Source organism: Anolis carolinensis, chromosome 4 (assembly GCF_035594765.1).
Source record: "Anolis carolinensis isolate JA03-04 chromosome 4, rAnoCar3.1.pri, whole genome shotgun sequence".
Classification (NCBI taxonomy): domain Eukaryota; kingdom Metazoa; phylum Chordata; class Lepidosauria; order Squamata; family Dactyloidae; genus Anolis; species Anolis carolinensis.
Window position 1 is genome coordinate 44,282,532 of NC_085844.1, and position 23,108 is coordinate 44,305,639.

Sequence of the window (23,108 nt, forward strand, 5' to 3'; positions counted from 1 at the left end):
TTGGAAATCTAAAACTTGTAAACTCTGTGTTGTTCCTGAGCATATGTGTTGTGTGTATCTGAATGCTCCTCAAAGTTTGAGTTTGATTCAAATAATGACATTTTATTAGTAGTAGTTTGGAAACTATGTGATCTAAAAATGGCAGAGATCAGTATCTCCATTTTTTGCCACAAATAAGTCTTGATCCATGTCTGAAATAGTTGGGTGACATCAGTGATTTCGATCCTCTCATCCCTTTGGAAAGAGTGATATATGCCAAAGAACCAAATGGACAAATATTGCACAGGATTAAAAATGTCTATAAATGGGGAGACAATAAGATTCTTAGATCAGGTCCTGTAAAATTTCCTACTGGTCTTTTTCTGTCTTGGTGCCATTAATGCTATCTATCCCATTTCAGCAATATGTGTTTAAACAATAAAGCAGCGTCTTTTGTGTGTAAATTATGAAATGGGATTTGGTGCCTGACTGGTCTTCTGAAAATCATTATCTCCTGATGAAATGTTAATTAAATGTGGACTACTGGCAAACCGCAGCTGAGGTTTCAGTTTTTGCTGCCATACTTAGGCCACACAAAGGAAGCCACCAAGAGACAAAGAAGGAAGGAGTAAAAGCAGGAATCTATTTCTGCCATTGCTGCATCACAAGCTTGTTTCATTCTCCAATTACCCTTTTCCTTGTCTTGTCTTTGAGGAATGGCTTGATGAGCGTGTACAGGGCATGGATGTACCAAGGCTGATTCACAAAATGGACTCCCCCGAAGCGAGCAGGAAAGCTGTCCTGGGGAGAAGAAAGACATGGAAGCCAATTAACTGAGACAGCCAGAGAGATGGACAAGTGGCAGGCTGGAATCAGCCAGAGGAACAGGTTTGCCTGTTAATTCATGCATTATGAGACAGAAAGGGGGAGAGACCCATTTGCTATGCACATGAACACAGAGAGAGCTTTTAAATTTCTCTCTGAATGGATTTAGGTCCAAAGATGTGTAATCTAAGCCATTCTTGGCTCACATACATTCTAATTCTGACTCTGTGTTTTTGTCTGTGAGTGTGAAAGAGAGAGAACACCTCTTTTTTCCATAAAGCACACCATGGATGTGGTAGGGTTCATGTTTTCTGATTTCCCATTGTGTTACCGATCAAAGTTCCCACACACTGCCCTGAGCACAGCTCACCTCTTCACCCCGATGCTTCTCTCCCTCCCCCCAAGCCATCATTACAATAGCTGAACTTTCTGGGTGAACGAACTGCACATTATGCAGAAGAGGACGGGTGGAAAATGTTGATAAGTGAAGCTGTCGACTGGAGCAGCGTGACAGCACCATGGAAACTGATGCAGCTAAGTGCTGGCTTTGGAGGTTTTGTGCAAGATACCCAACAAATTAGCATGCAGGTAGAGTCCTTTCTCCCTGTTTCAGGTAAGAAGAATAGCACAGGGGGAAGAACAACAGGTTTCTGGAGTCATTCACTATCACACATTACATTTAATATCATTAGATTCACAGAAATGTCAAGGAACACATTGACTTCCTTGCTCACCTATTTTTAAGGTAATAGACATAGGCAGCAGTATATGATTACATCAACATCATTACATCAACAAAGAAAAGTTGTTTGAGACCCCTGAACTTTAGGGCTTTAGGATTTTTCATGTAAAAAGGACCAAAGAGAGAAGAACTGTCCAGAAAAGATATTGCATGACAACATGGTAACAAAGAGGAAGGAGGTATTGAGTAGCAACCTTATCAGAAAGGCCATGCAAAGCACTTTGCTTGGCATCTAGCAAGGAAAGAGGGAGCAATGGGGAAATGGGGAAAGTGTCACCCTCATGGGGAGCACAATATAGGAAGCCTCCCATGTTGGGGTGGAAGCACCTGGAGATGCTTTCACCCGAATTGGGGGCAGGTCCTACATCGGAAGTCCCCCAGACAGGGTGAAAGTGCTCTAGGACACTGATTTCACCTCGTCTGATAAGGTCATATGGGACGGAATGTGTTATGAAACAAGTAATACAATTGCAATCCACATTTATGGTTTTGACTTTTGATTACCAGGGTTCATGGTTTGATTTAAAATATTCTTTACAGGAATCTCTAGGTTCTCTTGTGTGGTTCTAGAAACATCTTGAGATAATACCCCACTAGGAATCTTTAGATCCTCCATTGCAATTCTATGCAGTGGAAGTTAACCATGGAGTTGTGCTTGAAGACCTTGACATTTCTAAAGAGGTGTTCTCTCCGGTTAAAAATTAGTTATTTCTTTCTTTGTAGTTCCTCACTTTCAGTGAATGTCCTGTGCCCCTAATCCCAGAGAATGTGAAGGGCTGACTGTAGTTTAAAACATGGCAGATCAGCCTGTGGCCCTATAATTCCCAGCCCGGCCAACATTAAAGGATCATAGAAGTAGTAGTTCACCAATACAGGGAGCTCACAGGTTCCCCAGTCTTGGTGGAAAAACAAGTCATATTCTTTATAGACATCCCCATTGCCAATGCCAAAGAGAGTAAAGCGAATGGCAAAATATATTTATATTCATTACTGTGAAATATCTCAATGGCAGACATAGAATGATGTTCATGTCCCAGTAGCTATAAATTAGTACAGTTTTACTGAGCCAATTTTTAGAAATTTAGCACTGTATCCCCTAATTCCTGAAAGAAGGCAGTTGGCAGGCTATGGGTTGTTTTTTTTCCCTACTTTCTGTTTCGTCTATGTGTGTGTGCATAGGTGCTTTCAGTTTCTTTGTTGATTTATGAGTACTGCACACTGTATTCTTGGATAAGCAATACTCAGAGGTGGTTTGCCATTGCATTCCTTTGACAAAAGGCTTATGATGTTTCTTGCTAGTTTCTCATCCTGATGTCGCTTCCAAATTTAAATTAAATGTGGGAGAGGAGAGTAGTAGCAGTTTGTCCATAGTTTGACTCACAGGGAAAACAAATGGCTAATATCCTGTTGGCTATTTCATGAAGTGAACTAACACCAAGGATTTGGGCCATAATGCATTTCCAAATTGTACCATAAGAAATACTACCACATATGGTCAATGTTACAAAATATTACATCCTGAGTATGTGCATCACTTAGCTGTGGAGCCTGATCACTTTCAGGTTCAGTCTGTATTATCAAAATATACCTCTGGCTAAAGAACCACTATCAAGAGTTGAGATGAACAGAAGATATGCCCAAAAATAAGAATCATTGGGGGCTTAATGCCCTTTTAGTCTCCTTAGAGCTATATGTGTATTATTATCTTTGGATAAAATTGGATGGAGAACTGTAACCTTCTGGAATGAGTTTCTTACAAATCTAGTGGTAGCTTCCCAGGAGTGCTTTTTCTCAAAGTGATTTCAATGGCTGAAAAATGCCATTGTTATCAGAGCTTGGCAAGAAATCGTTGCAATTAACTAGTGACTGTTAACTAATTTGATTTCACGATGACTAAGGCAAAACAAGGGATAATGCCACTCTTTTTGCAGTGTTTTATAGTTACAGGCTAAATGTTACCTCAGTACTTTGAAGATTTTTTGTACCCTAGGTCAGTGGCCTCGAGTACTTTGATGATTTTCCAAAAGTAGCTATTTTGGGTTATATATGAATAACAGCAACTTTTAAAAATAACTTTAGAGATGACAACTACTTCTGGGGAAAGGGGATGGCTGGAAGTAATTGTAACAAATAACTTCAAATAGTTACTTTGAAGCACCGATGTCACAATGATTGCAGAATTCTTGGAATCTGTCATAAGGTTGTATAGAAATCATTCTTCTGATGCTTGTTCTTCACAGAAATATTAATCAGTTCTACCTATTCAAGATTTAGCATAACACGAGTTTTAATCTGTATGATGTCCCTTAGGCCCCTTCTAAACTGTCCTTATATTCCAGGATCTGATCCCAAGTTTTCTGCTTTGAACTGAATTATATAGGCTCGGGCTGTGGCGCAGGCTGGTGAGCAGCCAGCTTCAGCCAGCTGCAACAAATCACTTTGACCCAGAGGTCATGAGTTTGAGGCCAGCTCGGAGCCTACGTTTGTCTCTATTTTTGTTCTATGTTAAGGCATTGAATGTTTGCCTTATATGTGAAATGTGATCTGCCCTGAGTCCCCTTCGGGGTGAGAAGGGCGGAATATAAATACTGTAAGTAAATAAATAAATAAATAAATAAATAAATGAGTCTCCACTGTCATATAATCCAGGATAATCAGATAATCTGGGATCAGATCCTGGGATGAAATGACAGTGCAGAAGGAGTCTTGGTGTTTTGGGACTCTTTTGCCTATTACACATTTTCTCTTTTGAGTTCCTTATTTTCTACATATGTAGTGTAAAGTTAGGAACCACAATTTGCTTGTTGAGAAAGAAATTACATTTATATTCCATCTTTCCACCAATAAAGTAAGGGCGCATTTACACTGTAGACTTAATTCAGCTTGAAATCACTTTATTCATTGCTTTGGAATCCTGGAATTTGTAGATTAGTGAGGTACTAGCACTCTTTGGAAGAGACTTTGTAAAATTATAGCTCCCATAATTTCATAGCATCAACACATGGCAGATAAAGTGATATCAAAATGAATTCCTTCTACAGCAGTGGTTCTCAACCTGTGGGTCCCCAGGTGTTTTGGCCTACAACTCCCAGAAATCCCAGCCAGTTTACCAGCTGTTAGGATTTCTTGGAGTTAAAAGCCAAAACATCTGGGGACCCACAGGTTGAGAACCACTGTTCTACTGTGTGGATGCATTCAAAGTAGCATGGATGTTCTCTTTCTTCTCCCAGCTTTTTTTCCTTTCATAATAACCCTGTAAGGCTGTTCAGCTAAGAATGAATAAGTAACTAAGCATGTTTCACGGCCTAGTAGAGACTAAGAACCTCATCACATTGAGGTCCCTAACACGGGTGACAGTGGGTGGAATTGGCTGGGCAGCATGGCAAATCTGTGGAGCAGCGGGAAAAACCATCATTCTATGTCTTGCATTGCTGCCTTCCCCATTACATGGGGGAAAGTGTAATCGTCTGGTTTCCCCCGGTGCTGGCCTTGTTGTAGGCTATGAGAATACGAGTAGCCACCTATGTACTCAGGGCTCCATCCCGGGACACTTCCAAGATGAAGCCAGGATGGAGCCCGACGGAAGTAGCCCTGCATCATGTGAAGGGTTCCAATGGTCTCTGTCCTGGCTCCATTCTGGAAATGTCCTAGGACGGAGCAGAAGTCCATGTGATGTGGTCATATAACTTTGTTTCATGCTGAAATATGTTATGTGGTGGTTGATTTGTACATTTACTTACATGCATTTCTTTGACATTTTTAAACATTGCCCCTTCAAAGAATAATAATTTTAAACCAACCCAAACTTTACAAACATAACATTGTGACACCATAATTTGTCCAATAGTAGCTGCAGAACAGGAAAATACATATAAGAAATACAGCTAATTAAAATAAATGGTTTCATTGATGAGATTTGAAAAGTATTTTTTTCTGAGATAACATCTCATCCTTTCCAGATACAGTAGAGTCTCACTTATCCAACACTTGCTTATCCAACATTCTGGATTATCCAACGCATTTTTGTAGTCAATGTTTTTAATACATTGTGATATTTTAGTGCTAAATTCGTAAATACAGTAATTACTACATAGCATTACTGCGCATTGAACTACTTTTTCTGTCAAATTTGTTGTATAACATGATGTTTTGGTGCTTAATTAGTAAAATCATAATGTAATTTGATGTTTAATAGGCTTTTCCTTAATCCTTCCTTATTATCCAACATATTCGCTTATCCAACATTCTGCCAGCCCGTTTATGTTGGATAAGTGAGACTCTACTGTATTATTTTTAAAAATGAATATTTTGGCATGGAGTTCTGAGGCTATGATACCACAATGGATTCGGCTGCATTAAAAATGTTCCTTTAAAACAGAACCTATTTTGCTTCAGCTGCATGAAATAAATGAGCTTCTAGCATGAATTGCCCATTCTCCCTTATCCCACAGGCCCTTTTCCCCTTTGTTTTTAGAAAAGGTGTGCTAGACATATTGTCTCCCAATAGGAAAATAAAGAATTAATGCCAAAGAAGCTGGAAAGAGGAGGGAAGTCCCTGCGAAGGAGTAATTTGTTATTTTACTATCTAGCGGCTGGGGAGTTTGGCTGTTCACTTTGCCCATTTGTTTTCTGATTTCCCTGAGGTTCTTTTTGTTAACTTGGGAGGCAGAACTTTATTATGTGTCTCTCTCCTTCTGCACACTTTCTCCAGTCGCACATTTGCTCTCCTTGTGGAAGCAGATAGCAGAAGCCTAGTGCATCTTTATCAGCAAATACAAAGTACTAACATTCAAAACAAGACAGTGCTTCTTCGAAACAGGGGAGAACACAATGAAAAGCAGAGTGGATTTTCAGTTAACTGGAACTCAAGCAACTGCCAAAAAAATCAAATAAACAATACTTTAAAGTTTAAAAATACCGTAAAGCAATAAAACTGTGTCACATTAAGTTTGTCTTTATTTGCTTTTAACTGCTGTACTTCAATATTAATATCAAGTCAATACAGGATTTATGGTAAGGTATCGTATGGGGTATATTTTTAGTTAGGCCTATTTTTAGTAGTAACTCTCAAGCAACCATAAACTACATTTATCTGGCATCTACCAATCCCCATGGCTACTGGTTAACTGAGAGTTACTATACATCTTAAAATGATCTCTCAACAAAATTACTGTCTTCACTCAACAAACCTGGAAGGATTATCTCTTGGAACCATATAACTGAACCAAAGCCACTCGAGGTATGCCACACATGTTGTTAAAGGTGTAGTTTGTTTCTGAGTGATTTTAAAACACAAGATCATCGGGAAAACCTAATCACAAAGATAATGGCACTATATGAGTAAGAGGTATTTGACTCACTCTGCTGCAATCCATAATAATAGAAAAAACAAGGAAAAGTTAAGCTTTAGGTTAGTCTAAACCCTCTTGTACTAGGATGGGACAATTTCTGACCACAATGAGATATCTTGTGAATTGCAGTGTTTTCTTTCTTTATTCAATATTTATATTATATCCTTAATCTTAAGATCAATAAAACCAATCTGATTTTTACAGTGACAAAATAGTGATACATAAATAAATGATCCATTAAAAAAAGACCTGCCCTCTTACCTCATACTTCGTAGCAATCCACACAAACCTGAATCTATATTGTATAAGGTTTTATGACTTTGTCTCTTGCATTTTTGTAAAAAAAAAAAATCTCCAAATATCATACACCTGTCATATGCATTGAATTTTATGTAAGAAAATGATATGTGAAAAATCTATTGATTTTTCCCATTGCAGTATTTTTGCTAAAAAGTATTGGGGCAAAAAGATTCCCATGCCAAGTAGATGTAATATGTTCTGGTTATTGATAGGTTGTATCACTGCAGGAAAAATCAAAAAGTCTTCTCAGAAAATATTTCTTTACTGGGAGCAAAGAACAACTCCAAATAAAAGATATTAATGCTGTATTTTAATCTCATATTATTTTGCTTGTATTCCATATCATGTTTTCATGCACTAGATGTTTGAGTGGAGCACACTTGACTCCACACCCCCAAATATGCCTTTGAACATGTGGTTGTAGTTCCAGGCATTCCCAGAGTTCTTCCAGTGCCAAATGCTGACACATGCTACTGCTATAGCAGATGTTTTATCAATGGTAAATGATGCAGCAGATGGTACACAGGAGAGAAGCACCCACAAGTCACACAATGCTTTTGTTGTTATCATCCTATGCAGGGATAGGCATAGTGTGGGGGCTATGGGTAGCTCTGCTCTCCATTTTTGCCCCTTCAATTTCTACTCCAATCTCCCAAATCTTTCCAACATCACCAGTGTCTTAAAATATATTTTGCCCCCAAAGCACACACAGTTCAACAAATAAATGAAAGCAAATAAAACCTTTTCTCAAGCACTTCAAAATATCTCCTTTATCTAGACAGTCCTTCTTAAAATGGCATGAGGGAGTAACCTGTCTCTACAGAGGAACTGTGGATCAGAGTTTTTTTCTGCAATGATGGGAGGAATTCATTAAATAAAAGTGACAATATCACTATCTTCAATTATCAAGTGTTTACTATTGACCATTTTTGATGATGAAATGTTTCTTCTCTATTTAGGAATGGATTAAAATAACGAATGTTTCTTCTGTACTTAAGAAAGGTCTAAAACCATAAATTAAAATGAAAAGCATAAAAAGCAAAAGCCCTTTGTCTGAGAGCAGTTTTTGGCCAATTAAGCTTTTGAAAACAACAACCAGAGATTATTTCTACACTGAGTGAACTTGCATAAGGAAATGGGAAGTGTGAGGACAATTACTGGAATTGGGATATTTTATATGCAGGTGTTCCTGTGCTATCCATCATGTGGATATGACTAGATGTCAAGTAATTACTCCAAAAAACTGATATGAAGCAACTTTGAGGCTGACTTCATTTCTGAAATTTTACCTGTTAAATTTTAACAAGTATTAGTTCTTCCACATTTCCCCCTCCATAAAAAGGATTCACTAATTGCTAGAGATGTAAATTTTCACTTATACCCTTCTTGCAGGTAAGAATAAATAACCTCAACTGTCCTTGCCTTGATGTGCAAGGATACAAGGGTTTCCTCATGTTCTCATTGGTGTGTCTCAATGTGTTCAATCATCTTTTATTTGTTAAAAATGAAAAAATCTTTGTTTTTCTACTAAATGTACCAAAAACAGAATCAGAGCTACATTGACTTGGATAATGTTTCCTAATGCTCTGTTTGAATGACCTTCCCTTTTTACATAGAGTAAGTGGGTTTTTTTTTAAAAAAAATCTTCATTAAAATAATAAACTATATAATTCACAATGTTTTCCCATAATCATTACAGTAATAGAATGAATCCATTCACATCTTTTGTTTGTTTTGCTTTTGACAGATGGGGCTAATAAAAGCAAGGACTTGCTCGGAGAAAATTAATTGACATTCATAAAATAACAATAACAGTAATAACAGCATGTGTTTTATGATGTACCAAAATGAATCATGTTTATTTGAGGAGTCTATCTCTGCCTCCTTATTCATGAGAAATATCAGATATGTGCCGAAGAGTTGTACTATGGTGTTGGATGTGGCCGGAAGGGCCTTCGCATAATTAAAACATGTGCGCCAACTGCGACCATACCTCATGAAGTCTGATATGGCCACAGTGGTCCATGCTACAGTTACCTCTAGATTGGATTATTGCAATGCACTCTATGTGGGGCTGCCCTCGAAGATGGCCCGGAAAATCCAACTAGTCCAGTGTTCAGCAGCCAGACTACTCACTGGAGCACCTTACAAGGAGCAGCCAACCCACCTGTTTAAGGAGCTCCATTGGCTACCGTTCATCTTCCGGGCCCAATTTAAGGTTCAGGTGATCACTTACAAAGCCCTGAACAGTTCAGGACCCGCCTACCTTTGTGACTGTATCTCCTCCTATGAACCTGCACGATCTCTTGGTCGGGGGAGGCCCTCCTCTTGCTTCTGCCTCCATCACAAGCACGGTTGGTGGGGACGAGGGAGAGGGCCTTCTCTGGAAAGCTGGAAAGCATCCAGAGGAGGGCGACTAAAATGATAAAAGGTCTGGAGAACAAGTCCTATGAGGAGCGGCTTAAAGAACTGGGTATGTTTAGCTTGCAGAAGAGAAGACTGAGAGGAGACATGATAGCCATGTACAAATATGTGAGGGGAAGTCATAGGGAGGAGGGAGCAAGCTTGTTTTCTGCTGCCCTGGAGACTAGGACGCGGAACAATGGCTTCAAACTACAGGAAAGGAGATTCCACCTGAACATCAGGAAGAACTTCCTGTGAGAGCTGTTCGGCAGTGGAACTCTCTGCCCCGGACTGTGGTGGAGGCTCCTTCTTTGGAGGCTTTTAAGCAGAGGCTGGATGGCCACCTGTCGGGGGTGCTTTGAATGAGATTTTCCTGCTTCTTGCAGGGGGTTGGACTGGATGGCCCGTGAGGTCTCTTCCAACTCTATGATTCTATGATTCTGTGGTGACCCCCTGGCTCTGGAACTCGCTCTCCAGGGAGATTAGGAAACCCCCACCCTGGCAGCATTTAGGAAGAGCCTAAAAACTTGGCTCTTCCAACAGGCTTTTGGAGATTGAATTCCCCATCTCCAGGATAGGCTTTGTATCTACGACCATTTCCTCATCTGTTGCACTTTATCTTGCCCTATTAGGTTATTATAGTCACCGGGTCCACTCCACCCCAAGTCACTCTCCCATTGACAATAGCACTTAATCAACTACCTTGTTTGCAATATTCACTCATTGCACTTTATCCAGTTCTTTTTACCCCCTCTACTTGGGTGCCAAATCTATGTTTTATTATGATTATTATTTTATATTTTTACTATGTTTAAAGTGTTAACTTAATTTCTTTGTCTGTATTTTCTGATGTTATTTTATTTTGGTTTGCTGTTTTATCCATGCTTGGCCCCATGTAAGGTTCCCCGAGTCCCTTCGTGGAGATGGAGGCAGGGTATAAAAATAATTATGGGTATGATTATGATTATTATGGAACTCCCTTTAATGTGGTATTTTCTAACACATCAAGGAGAAGGTAGAAGCAAGTTCCACTACCATTAATGCAGAAAGCTATGGTTGGAATTAATGCTGGTTCTGTCTCCTTTGTTGTTTTGCATGAATGAGCTGAGAAGTAGAGGATTTGGTCATCATGCCTAGCCAGTGTTTTATATTGGGGCTTCTGGGTTGGACAGGTATCTGCATATGTTCCAGAGGTTTGAAATTCTCACAGTGCCTCTTGGTGCCTTAAGTGGGGCAATGAGTCCATTCTGGATGTTAGTCTGAATTTTAAGGATGCTATCCAGAGTGCTGAAACCTATCCCAGAATAGCTATAGTTCTTTGGATAGATCATATAAAGTTCAAAATAGAACTCAGCTTAGATTCACCAAACTAGGTTTTTCACTTGGCACCAAATTTAATACAACTTTTTCTCTCCCAGACATGGTTTCAAACTCAGAGAAGCAAGGCTTCATTATGTGTCCTTCTACACATGACACTGAGCTTTCAGGACAGAGCTCTGAGGCATACATATGTTTATTTATTTACAATATTTCCCTTGGACATGTCCTTGGACATGGGTGAAAATTCATCAGACTTGCACCCAATTATTCATTTTTCAATTTGTCTACATGAATAGCTTTATTCCAAGCATTCAAAAGAGATGTATCCCTGCAAACCAATATGGTAAATATCAATGTGAATATACTTAACTGCTCCAAGGAGCTCTTTTTGCTTCTAAGTCTCACATTTCTTGTGTATTGTACAAAAATAATTGATCATTGGACTGAATTGGCATAAATTTGCATAACTTGACAGTGTACTTTGCCTCCGCCTATACCCAGCTACTGTACTTTTCTCTATCATCAGGGTTGCAAGATATTTCACAAATATAATTTTATTGCCTTGCCTCCAATTTGCTCATTGCCCCTGGTTATAGGTTATCAGTTCTAAGTATTTTGTTATTGTATTTTATATGCTTTATATTTTATATATTTGCATGTTTTAAATGTAACTATGTTATTGCATTTTATGGTGTCTTACCGGGCTTGGTCCCTATGTGAGCTGCCCCGAGTCCCTTCAGGGAGATGGGGTGAGATACAAGAATAAAGTTATTATTATTATAATATTATTATTATCATTACACAACTCCTTAGAATACATCGAGCAGAATCAATGGAATATAGTAAGGGTCATCTCTATACACTCTTTTCAGATGTTTGAACTCAAGGTCGAGAAAACCTTTATGAAGAAGGAGTAATTCCCTTGCCTCCTATAAGTAGTAGTGAAAGGAAGAAGGAGAGAGGCAGGGCTTGAGCATGCTAACTTCACCTCCTGCTATTACTCTTTTTACCACATGTGGGGACAACTACCAACAGTGGAGAGACCCCTTTGTCTCTCTTTGCAAACTAGACCCCAGAAAACAAGAGATTTAAATTTTATGGAAAAAAACATCTATGGATAGGCGTATAGGATAGTGAAAATGACACAAGGCGAAATGTCTCCTTCTTTGCATTTTTAAAATTTCTAAACAGAGTTGATTTCCCCTATTAAATGCTTTTGAAACATGTTAGGCTGCAATTTTGTATAGTCCTAAACTGCCATAGTCAGAGGCTGGTAAGAAATGATGGGTGTTGTATTACAACACATCTAAGAGGCACTAGACTGAGTAAGGCGGGCATTTTGATGATGATCCATATGCTAGATCATGTTATGGAATGAATGCCATTGCTAGTCTAAAAGTTGCTAGTTGTTTTGAATTCTGACACTATGATGTCTGCAAGCCAGTGAGCTCCGGGGTCATTGTGACCTATTAGCTTTTCATTGTTCACTTAAAATCACTGGGCCAGCAGCAGATAATTATCTCAGAGAAGCGACATGTCTAGGCCCAGTCAGAATGTCCTAGGGATAACAACAACCCTGGAGCCAATTTTGTTCTTCTAATTTTCTCCTTGTTTGGTCTGTCATGTTGTACTGTGAAAACCTTGGGACAAGCAGAAAAAATAATTAGTGTAAAAAAAGAAAGATCTGGTAATAAAGCTACTTCATGTTCTGTTAGGAGGGAAACCAGCTAAGCAACTAATAGCTATGGGTGTCTGGGTATAATGTCTGCTGTAATTGTTTACCTGGGAAAAATTGGGATATAACAATAACTATACATGTATATGGCCTATAATCAAATCCACATGCTTGAACACTACTGCTTTCAGATTTGGGATTTAATCTATCAGTTGCTTCCAATCAAATACTCTTCTTTGTCTTTATTTTACTCTGAAATTCATGCTGATGAACCAGTTTCCACACATTTAGATATTTAAATTAGATATTTATGCCTGGCTGTTTGTGTCAAAATCCAGTGGACAAACTCAGCAAACTAGTGTTTCTCATAAGATTACTATGTTAGGTCCACTATGCATGAAATTTACTACCATTCAAATCTCATATTAGAGAAGTAAAATAATAAAAAGCAAGTTCTGGATAGTGATTGATAATTTTCCTGATAAATGTTGATAAAAAGTATTGTGTGTATGTTTGAGTGTATGTAAGTGTGTGTGAGAGAGAGGGGGGGGGGAGAGATTCCCCGTTTCTTTTCCCCCCAAATAGGCATTAATATTTTCAGAATTTCAGAACATGTATATGTTGACAAAGCTGCGAGTTATAGTTTGTAACAGAAGAATAGGTTGAATATTTGGCAATAAATTAACAACTAAGTTAAATAATTTTTGGAGTTCCTTGGAGAGATTTAGGCAGGTAGCTGGGACAAATAATTATAGGCTGAGCTTGAGGCAAAAGTTTCAATAAACTATTTACTGCTCTGTAAAAAATTGAAAAAAGCAACATTCTAAATAATGTAACAAAAATTCAGATCAAATTATGTGCATTTAATTTATTCTGAGTCTTCCTTTTGTTGTTCCATTGTTTTTAATGTGTTTATTGTAAGCTCCTTCAGTTGTTTGTTTGTTTTTTCTTTTAGTAATTAGAGATAGGCAAGGGTTTAATTTGAGCTTTTAAATGTATTTTAGGATGTTTTATATGCTAAATTGTTATTCAGATGGAGCCTGTGGGATGAAACAGGTTAGCAATCAGATTGGAGCACTGTTGCCTTGGCAAAATAAATATGGTGCCTTAATGGTTCATAAGGCATGCTACGCCATCGTTTTTCTGACAGTAACCAAGCGTTGCAGCATAATAAATTATGGACATATATCTGTAGGCTATGAGCTGTACAAATACGAAGCAAATTATTAAAACATGAAACTCCTTTTTAGAAATATAGAAAAGGGCTTTAAAATGACATTTTGTCATGCTTACTGTTGGCACGCCTGATAGCAAGATAAAGCATACATGTTTCAGAATGGACTTTAATCTTGTAACTGCTGGGGTTTCATGTTTATGGTTAATAATGATCAAACGTGATCCCCACACTTACATGGCAGTGACTGAAGGTGCTGGAGATCAGTGCTAAGAAATTACATGTGCTGCCTTCTCCCAATTGTGGGGATGTTTGAGAAAAGCACCCTGAGGAATCTCTCTGTCTACTTGTTCCTGATGTGCCTTGAGAGCAGGCCATATTGCAGGCATCATCCCTGATCTCCAGAGTCTCAGAAGCACCATGGTTGGAAACTGCCAGACTCAAACAGTAGGGTTTATTTTGGGGTGTAGGGGCAGATCATCAGGCATAACTATGATCATGGAGCTCCATCATTGTAGTTGTATTGATATTATAGGACCTTGGCCTCCCATTCCACCCCGCCTAAATAAAATAATTTCTATGCAATATTTTGGGACATTTGAATACTGGAAGAAAGAAAATGTGCAACATTATTGCTAGTCTACTACTCTTTCTGATATAGTTTCCTAAATATTAGAAAACCTAGTTTTTCAAACTGGAAATGAATAATGATAAACATTCTTTCCATTCATAACATTAGTACCAATGCGAACTCTTCTTCTAAGTCATGGTGGAGTTAGGAGGGATCATGAATCTCCTCCCTGCAAATGGATGTCTTTATCTAGACCAGGCCTGCCCAACTTGGCAGTACTAAGGGGCCAAAATTAAAATAGTCCATTTTGGGTTGCAAATAGGTTTTTAGCGTCCCACTCATGGATTGCGAGAGAGTGCCTTTGACTCAGAGCAAGCAGCAAAGTGGAATAGTCTCGGTTTCCCTGCTTCCATTCATAGTGGCAGATTGAAGTTTTTTTTCTGAGGGAAAGGAGAAGTGCCTCAGTTCTTGCCTCCACCGCTTTTCCTTTCTCTTTGCCTCTGGTTGCGTTTGTTGCCTCCTTCCCCTCTGGAGGGGAAAAAATCCCTGTCAACTTTGCACCATTCATTTCCCTCACTTGTGAGGGAGAAACTTGGCTTTGCCATGAAGACCTCACAACTATTTTATGGTGAAACTAAGTCTCTCCCTTATAAACGAGGGAAATGAACAGTATGGATGTGGTGGTTTTGTCACCAGATGAGCAGGAGACAACAGAACCAAAAATAAAAGAAAAATGATGTGAGAACTGAGGACTTCATCTTTATCACCTTCCTCTCTCTCTAAAACAGCCAATCTAATGTTACATTTTAACTAAACCTGGAGCCCAATTCCACCCCCACCCACCCCCCGCCAGAAATAAGATCCCATACATCTTAAAATTTCATCCCTGCTGCCCATTACTCCATCCTGAGCCCTACAACTTCCCCAGACTGTGTTTCCATCTGAGACCTGCATTTCCAGCATCCTGACCAGACCTAACAACTGTGCCCCCTTTGCCACAGGTTAGTTAGATAACTTTAATGCATAGAGAAAGGAAACATGTAGAGGTAAAACACCTGGAAGAGGGAATGGTGGACCCTGATGGATACTCTGCTGCAGCCCTACATGTGACCTTCCTCTTCAAGGCTGGCTCAGAGCCTTTTAAGGCCACATAAAATCCTTGAGAGGGATGAACCCAGCCCCAGACCATATGTTGTGCAGGCCTGATCTAGACCAAAATACTCATGCCCATTTCATTTTTTCCCAACTCAATTCAATTGAATCCCATGTATTCAAAGTAATATGCAATTAGACATGCCCTGAACCAAGATACAAGGATAGAAATGATTGGAACCAGGGACAAAGAATGAAGGTGTCCCACCATCATGAGGTCAATTTTGCATTCATCCAGAAGTATAACAGCAAAAGATGCCTTTAAGATACCTCTCTGGACCATTTGCCAGTCTCTTTTATAGTGCATTGTTCTCCTGTGTCAGAGGAATTGGTGTCACTTTAATAGCATTTATATTACCGATTTTCACAGACCCTGGCAGTATCTTCACATCAAGTCTTTTAAGCACAGGGAAATGTGTACCCAGGGAATCCTTCCAAAATGTCACAGACAGAATAAAAAACTTCCCAGCTTTGGTCAACATGGGTAAGCAAAGCAAAACAGAATACTATAAAGGAAGCCCTATAACACTTGCTTTTCATTCACAAATGGAAGCTGTGAGACTCCCTTTGCATTTGAGTCCATGCGTACAAATTACTGTAGTATTGATGGACACAATGGGGCTTCTTGTTGATCCATTACAAATAATTAATTGGACTACATACTTTTTGGAAAAATTGATCCAAATAGAAAACCATCGGAGAAACATCTTGCTAACTAACAACGTGATCACAAAGCTGGAGCACCTACAGATATATGTTATAATTGCTTATCAGTGTTTTTTATAGCTAACATGTAATGTGAAAGATGGCTTTATATGTGTACATAACTTCATGAATGCCCAAGTAACATGTGTCTAAGAAAGCTGAGCAAGTTGTACTTGCTAGATGAGGATTTTTAAAGTTATGTATACAGACAGGTATGTTTTCTCCCTATTGTGTAATGTTTTCTTTTCTGAGGACCATTGAAAAGGAGAGAATTCATATGTTCCTCTCTTTTCCCAAACAGAACTCTCTTGGCTCTGATGGTATCCTGAAGATATCAGACTAAAGACAATGAAGTTTGGGTTATTGGGGAAGGGCAGTGACAGCAGTCAAGTGGAGTTTCAGTTTAGAACAGGGGTCCTTAAACTTTTAAAGCAGAGAGCCGGTCCACGGTCCCTAAGAGTGTTGGGGGACCGGACTACAGTTTGAAAAAAATACAAACAAATTCCTATGCACACTGCAGATGTCTTATTTGTAATGCAAAAAAAAAAACACACACACACACACGAAAGAACAATACACTATTTAAAAATAAGAACAATTTTAACCAACATAAACCTATCAGGATTTCAATGGGAAGTGTGGGCCTGCTTCTGGCCAATGAGATAGTCAAGTTAATTAGGACTGTTGTTGTTGTGTGCCTTCAAGTCATTTCAGACTTAGGGCGAGTCTAAGTCTAAAACTGAGGGCAGGGGCCAGATAAATGACCTTGAAGGGCCACATCCGGTCCGAGGGCCTTAGTTTGGGCACCCCTGGTTTAGAGTATCTCTAGGAGGAGCTAGGAAGATCTTTTGTCTGAAACAATGAAGCTCACCCTGTATGAGCAGTATTGTCGAAGGCTTTCATGCCTGGAATCACTGGGTTACTGTGAATCTTTTGGGCTGTAAGGCCATGTTCCAGAAGCTTTCTCTCCTGACGTTTCACCCACATCTGTGGCAGCAATCCTCAGAGGTTGTGAGGTATGTTGGAAACTAGGCAAGGGAGGTTTATTTATCTGTGTAAGGTCCAGAGTGTGAGAAAGAACTCCTGTCTGTTGGAGGTAGGTGTGGATGTTGGTATTAATCACCTTGATTAGTATTTGATGGCCCTATAGCCTCAAGGCCTGGCTTCTTCCTGTCTGGGAGAATCCTTTGGAGGTGTTAGCTGTCCCTGATTATTTCATGTCTGGAATTTCTCTATTTTCAGAGTGTTTTTCTTTATTTACTGTCCTGATTTTAGAGTTTTTGAAATACTGGTAGCCAGATTTTGTTCATTTTAATTTTTTCCTCAATGGCTTCTCTGCATAGTCTGATATGGTGGTTGTTAGAGTGGTCCAGCATCTCAAATAATATGCTGTGTCCAGGTTGGTTCATCAAGTGCTCTGCTATGGCTGACATCTCTGGTTGACATCTCTGGTCTGCAGTGCCTTTCATATTCCTTGATTCATGTTTGGGTGCTGCGTTTGGTATTTTTAAATGGTAGATTGCATCCTGTTGTAAGTTATGATAACGTAAGTTCAGTTTACAATTTTCAGTTGTTCTGAAGGCCAGTTTTTTTTTTACTGATTGCACAATTACCAAAATTCTCCAAACCATCTTTTAAGCAACACTTACTTCAAACATGGTTGTATCAGTGCCATTAGAGAAATGGTAACTGAGTGGAGATGCAACTAGCTATTTTCCTGAACCCACTACAAGGATGGACCCCTGCAAATGTCCATTGCAATATATCCAGTTAGAGGGAAACAACCTGTCTCTGTTGATCCCCTGCTCTCCAAAGATACAGAAATGCCTGTATTGGGGGAGTGGGCAGCTGCATCACTTAAAAGGGAATGGGGGGGGCATTGATGGATGTAACTACAGAGATATAGCTATGTGCCAGACACATATGTCCTCATGAAGGATTCTGACTTGTGTTTTTATCCATTCCATTCCACTTTTTTTCTAAAGCCCCCATAGATTGGAAAGCATTAGATAAATAGTAGAAATAAATAAAGGAAGGAAGGGACAAATGAATGAATGAATGTCGCTGACAGTTGGTGCTGACAGTACTAGGCTATACCCTCCAACATTTCACCCATGAAAAAGCATTTCAAAACAACACTAGAGTATGATCAAGGTGACTAAAAGTACATATGAATAACAAATACAACGGTAGCCTATTTTTGCTTCAGTTTACCTGGAAGGGCAAATTCTACAACTTCTCTCCCTCCCTCTTTTGAGTTAACTGCATGCAAACTACTCCTGCCATTGAGCTTAATTTGCAGAGATAAAAGTAAGCAGAGATACAAGGGGAGAAGTAGGAAGAGGAGAGAGAATGGGACGTTGTAGTAGCAGCAGAAAAATTGGGGTGACAGAGGCTTAATCAAGACTATCTCTGCCAAATTGGGACAGTTGGTGAGTATTGTAGGTCAGATGGACTAACAATCTGATATGGCATTAGGCAGCTTCTTAATTCTACCCTCAGTGTGATTTGGCTTCAAAATGAATGCTATTAGAATGACAGCAGAATTATCAAACAGTGCTTCCCACATGGAGTAAAATAAAAACGGACAGATACTTTTTCAAAGCATGGCTAGCACCAGCAGGAAATGAAATTGAATCAGCAGTGGTGGTGATTAAATTGATGTGTGTGTTATAGTTATATGAAGACTTTCCTTTTTCAAACTCATGCTGAGAAAGCACTTCTGAAAACGTTCAAGCTCAGTTCTGATTTCAATATCTGGTGTTCTTGTGGGACCAGAGTTAATAAGGTCAGTTCCAGCACAAAATGTGGGACTGAAGCTAAATATTAGTCAATTATGTGTTGTAGCAGCCAATGAAAGGAAGGAAGGGAGAGGGAGGGAGGGAGGAAAGAGGGAAAGAGGGAAGGAGGGAAGGAAAAGCCAATCCCAGGGTACCTAAAGGAACTACAATGTCCAGATTAAACAAAGTGATAGCACCACTCCACTGTGGTTTGTCACACCTTATTTGGTATACTACGCCCAATTCTAGACAACACAGTTTAAGAAGAAAGATGACGAGCAGGAATATGGCCAGAGGAGAATAGCGAAATAACTGCTCTGGAAATGGATTAGAAATGGTTGAGTGAGTTTAGTATATTTGTCCTAGAGAAGATAAGACTGATGGCCACACTCAAATATTTGAAGACCTGTCACTTCAACAAAGGTACATGCTTGTTTTCTGCTACTCCAGATGGTAGGATTTAAATCATTTGATTTAGGTTCAAGAGTCCTGATACTAAAAACTTAGTGCTCAGAGAGAAAGGTCAGACACTGACATTACAGGTAAAACTAGATATCATTACTTTATTGCAATGCAAAGGTATAGATCTATCAGACAACATTATGTCCCTTAGAAGAAAGGAGAAGATCTGGCATGCAATATAATGTGGACAAATTTTTGTCCAGGAAGGGAAGCTGGCAAAGATGTATTCTGATGTGCAATAAGTTCAAAACTGGGAAGTAGGGATGGAAAGAATATTCAATAATGCAGGGGAAGAAAAAATTTAATCAAGAGTTGGGAGTCCCTGAAACCCTGTGCTAAGTCCCACATTCCAAGGAATCACACAGCAAGGCCTCGCCAAACAGAGAACCCAACATGATCATGTGGTAGTTGGGAGAGGAAGGAGGCAGCTAAGAATGGTCTGGTGATCTTGAAGATCATTTAATTAGTCTAACAAAGATATATGGTTATTGTTAGTAGACATTTTGCCTCCTTTTTGTTTTTTTGTTTTTTGTATGGTTTATGCATAGTTAAGAAGAGCATTGACTTTTTGTATAACTGAAAAGAGAGCTACTGAATTGGCAAGGCCAGACGCACAGAAGCAATGGAACAAAGAAAATGAAACATTTCCCTGTATTCATAATAGGCAAAATCCTAGATCATTTGATAAAGAAGGGGAAATGCTTACAATCCCTTTAGACTCTTCTGAGAGGCAGAGACATCACACTGTGTTCTATCGTTATAACATAATTCAGCATCATCTGCCAGGGCCATGACTTGTTTTTTAATGCTGGAAGGACAACTCGTCCCTCTCCACAGAAATATTTCTGTGATTTATAACTGGGTTTAAAACGTCTATAAGGAAAGGCTAGCCATGACTGACTCACTATGTTATCCCCCCTTCATTTTGGTGTATTATGGATGTAAACTTGACAGCCCATTATTAATAGGCATCAAGGTCCAGCGAAATATTTCTACATCAGCTTTGTGTGTCAGAAGAACAGTAAGACACACCTCCATAATCTTTCAGCAGCTGATGAGAACCTCTTCCTCCATATTCAGGGTTGCTATGCACCTCAAAAAAGAAGAGCAGCTAAGTATACCTACATCATGCCTGGTCCCATGATTCCATAGCATTGAGGCATGGCGATTAAAGTGGTGTCAAACTGCATTAATTCTACAGTGTAGATTCACCCAAAGTTAAGCAAAGGCACAGCTGAATTCAAGAAACTAGTAGAATCAAAAAAAGACAGAAAGAACAACATTCGAGAAAAGGCCTCAGAATTAACAGAATTAAGCTCTTGAAAGAAGACAGCAATGGAATGCCAAAAATGTGGATGATGAATGAGTGCAAAAGAAACAACATGAAGATCAACCAAAGAAGATTCAACAACTGAAAAGCAAGAGATAAGAACAGAATTGAGACAATGGCCAAGGGAGTGTATAGGTGAATCAGAACAACAGAAACCTTTCAGTGTTGCATGGTGGCAATGGAGTGTACCATGGTAAGTATCAAATTGTGGAACAAATGATCGGCTTTATGGCTGTATTATCTGTAACTGGATGGTGTGGACATCGATCATTTGATGCCATCTGGGCAAGGGCAGCTGGTGGTTCTGATCTCAAGAAAGAGTGATTTCCCCCTAGACTTCAATGTGAATTTTAAAGGAACTTGCCAAGATGTTGGGCCTATCAAAATGGGATCAGCACCATGGACAGAGCTTTTAAACACAACTAAAACCTACAATGGATTTGTCACTCCATTGCATTGGAGCCAGTGCATCAAGATAACTATGGACTCCATCAATTGGAGAGAAATTGAGAGGAGATCCATGCTTTGTGCTCTGTTTCCAAGGAGCCCACACCACTCTGTGGCAACATTTGCTGGACAGGTGGAGCTTATCAACATTTACAGAGCCTGCAATGGCAATCCAAAATATGAAAAACCTCTGGTCCCAAGTATTTTTGATAGGGGAAATTCAACCTATAACACATTTCATTTTCCAAAAGTAACAAAGAGAATTTCAATCTAGAAAGGATGACAATATCAAGTTTTTTTTCATCCTGCACCCAATGAAAATGGGAAAAATACCTCTTTTCCCCATTTCTGGAAATCTTACATCTCCAGTATCAAGCATCTTTCCATAGCCTAGAAGTCACAGGTGGGACTGCACATATGTCATGAAGACTATGCTTGACCAAAATTTTGCCTTGTATTCCTTGCATCTTTCAATCTACATGTTCTTCTCCCTTTTGTTATTAAATTTGCTCCATTTTCTTTCCTCTGTCATAAATTACAATCAGAATTTTCATGCAGTTGTACATTGCAAATGCCAAACAACCTCAGGGACAAATGAAAAGTTTGCTTTATTCTAATATGTCCCACATTAATGCAACCGTGCCATCATATTAAGAATCAAAGTATACATGGACGTCCTTGATCAACATAATGCCAATATTTCATTGTGAATTTAATAAATTGCATAGGAAAGTTGCAGTGATGGATGACATTCAGAGTTCTATTCATTACATCTGCTTTTCTCCATAATGCATTAGAAGCACCTATGGGAGGTCTGGAGGGCTAGGCAGACTTCAAACAGGAGAACAAACTATGTGGCTGAGTTCAATCCCACTTGATGGATTGCTTCAATTATTTCAAAAAGAATTATATAAATAAAATGTATTGTTTATTTATACATATAGCAGCTTAGCCATTTTTATGTAGTAATCAAGATGTTTGTAAGGCAAAAGCAGGGATTAAATATACATTATTTGCCTATTCCTTCCTCCCTCTGTTTACATTTAATTGGCATTTAAGGATGGGCATGTTTATTATTTCATTGGCATTTAAGTATGGGAATTTATTTTTATTATCTATGGGAATCAATTAAAAACAAAACCACACTTGTAATTAGTGAATAATAGAATCTTGGGGATGGAAGGAAGCACAAGGACCATGTAGCCTAACTCCTATCATGTAAGAATACACATTTAAATATCTGGAGAGATGTCATTTAGAAGACCACAAACATCACACTATTGACTCATTCTTAGTTTGTGGTCTAACTCCTGAAAAATGCCCATCTAACCTCTCTTTAAAGACTACTGAAGCTGGACAGCCTACCATATTCCAAAATATCTATTCCATTGTAAAATACTCCTCACAGTGAAATAAAGTTCTTCCTAATATTTAAGTGGGAACCTTTTTTTTGTAATCTGAATCCATTTGGTCATGTTCTAGTTTCTGGAACAGCAGAAAACTGATGGATGGATGGATGGATGGATGGATGGATTGCACGTATAGCCTATCTTTCTTCTAAAGGGAGCTTAATGGTTTCATCTTCTAAATGACGTCTCTTCATATATTTAAAGATAACTACAACATCACCGCTTGGCCTAATTTTCTCCAAGATGGCATAACCAGTTTTCTGAGATGTCCCTCATGAGGCTTAGTTTCCTGACCTTTCCGTCATGTTCCATCTTGCCAATATTCTTGAATGTCTATTCTAGATGAGGTCTGACTGAAGCACAATAGAGTGGCACTAATACTTGATGCAGAATTGCATTTACTTTTTTTGGTTACTGCACCACACTATTGACTCATTCTTAGTTTTTAGTCTACCAAGAGCTTTAGATCCTTTTCACATGAGA

General features: G+C 39.0%; 1 protein-coding gene across 1 annotated transcript in view; it reads right to left on the reverse strand.

Moving 5' to 3' along the window:
- clvs1 (clavesin 1) overlaps positions 1-23,108 on the reverse strand; it is an 80,982-nt gene that overhangs the window by 11,271 nt on the left and 46,603 nt on the right. Inside the window, exon 4 of the mRNA XM_003219604.3 lies at positions 670-780. Coding sequence (XP_003219652.2) covers positions 670-780 — 111 coding nt within the window. The remainder of the gene's footprint in view (positions 1-669; positions 781-23,108) is intronic.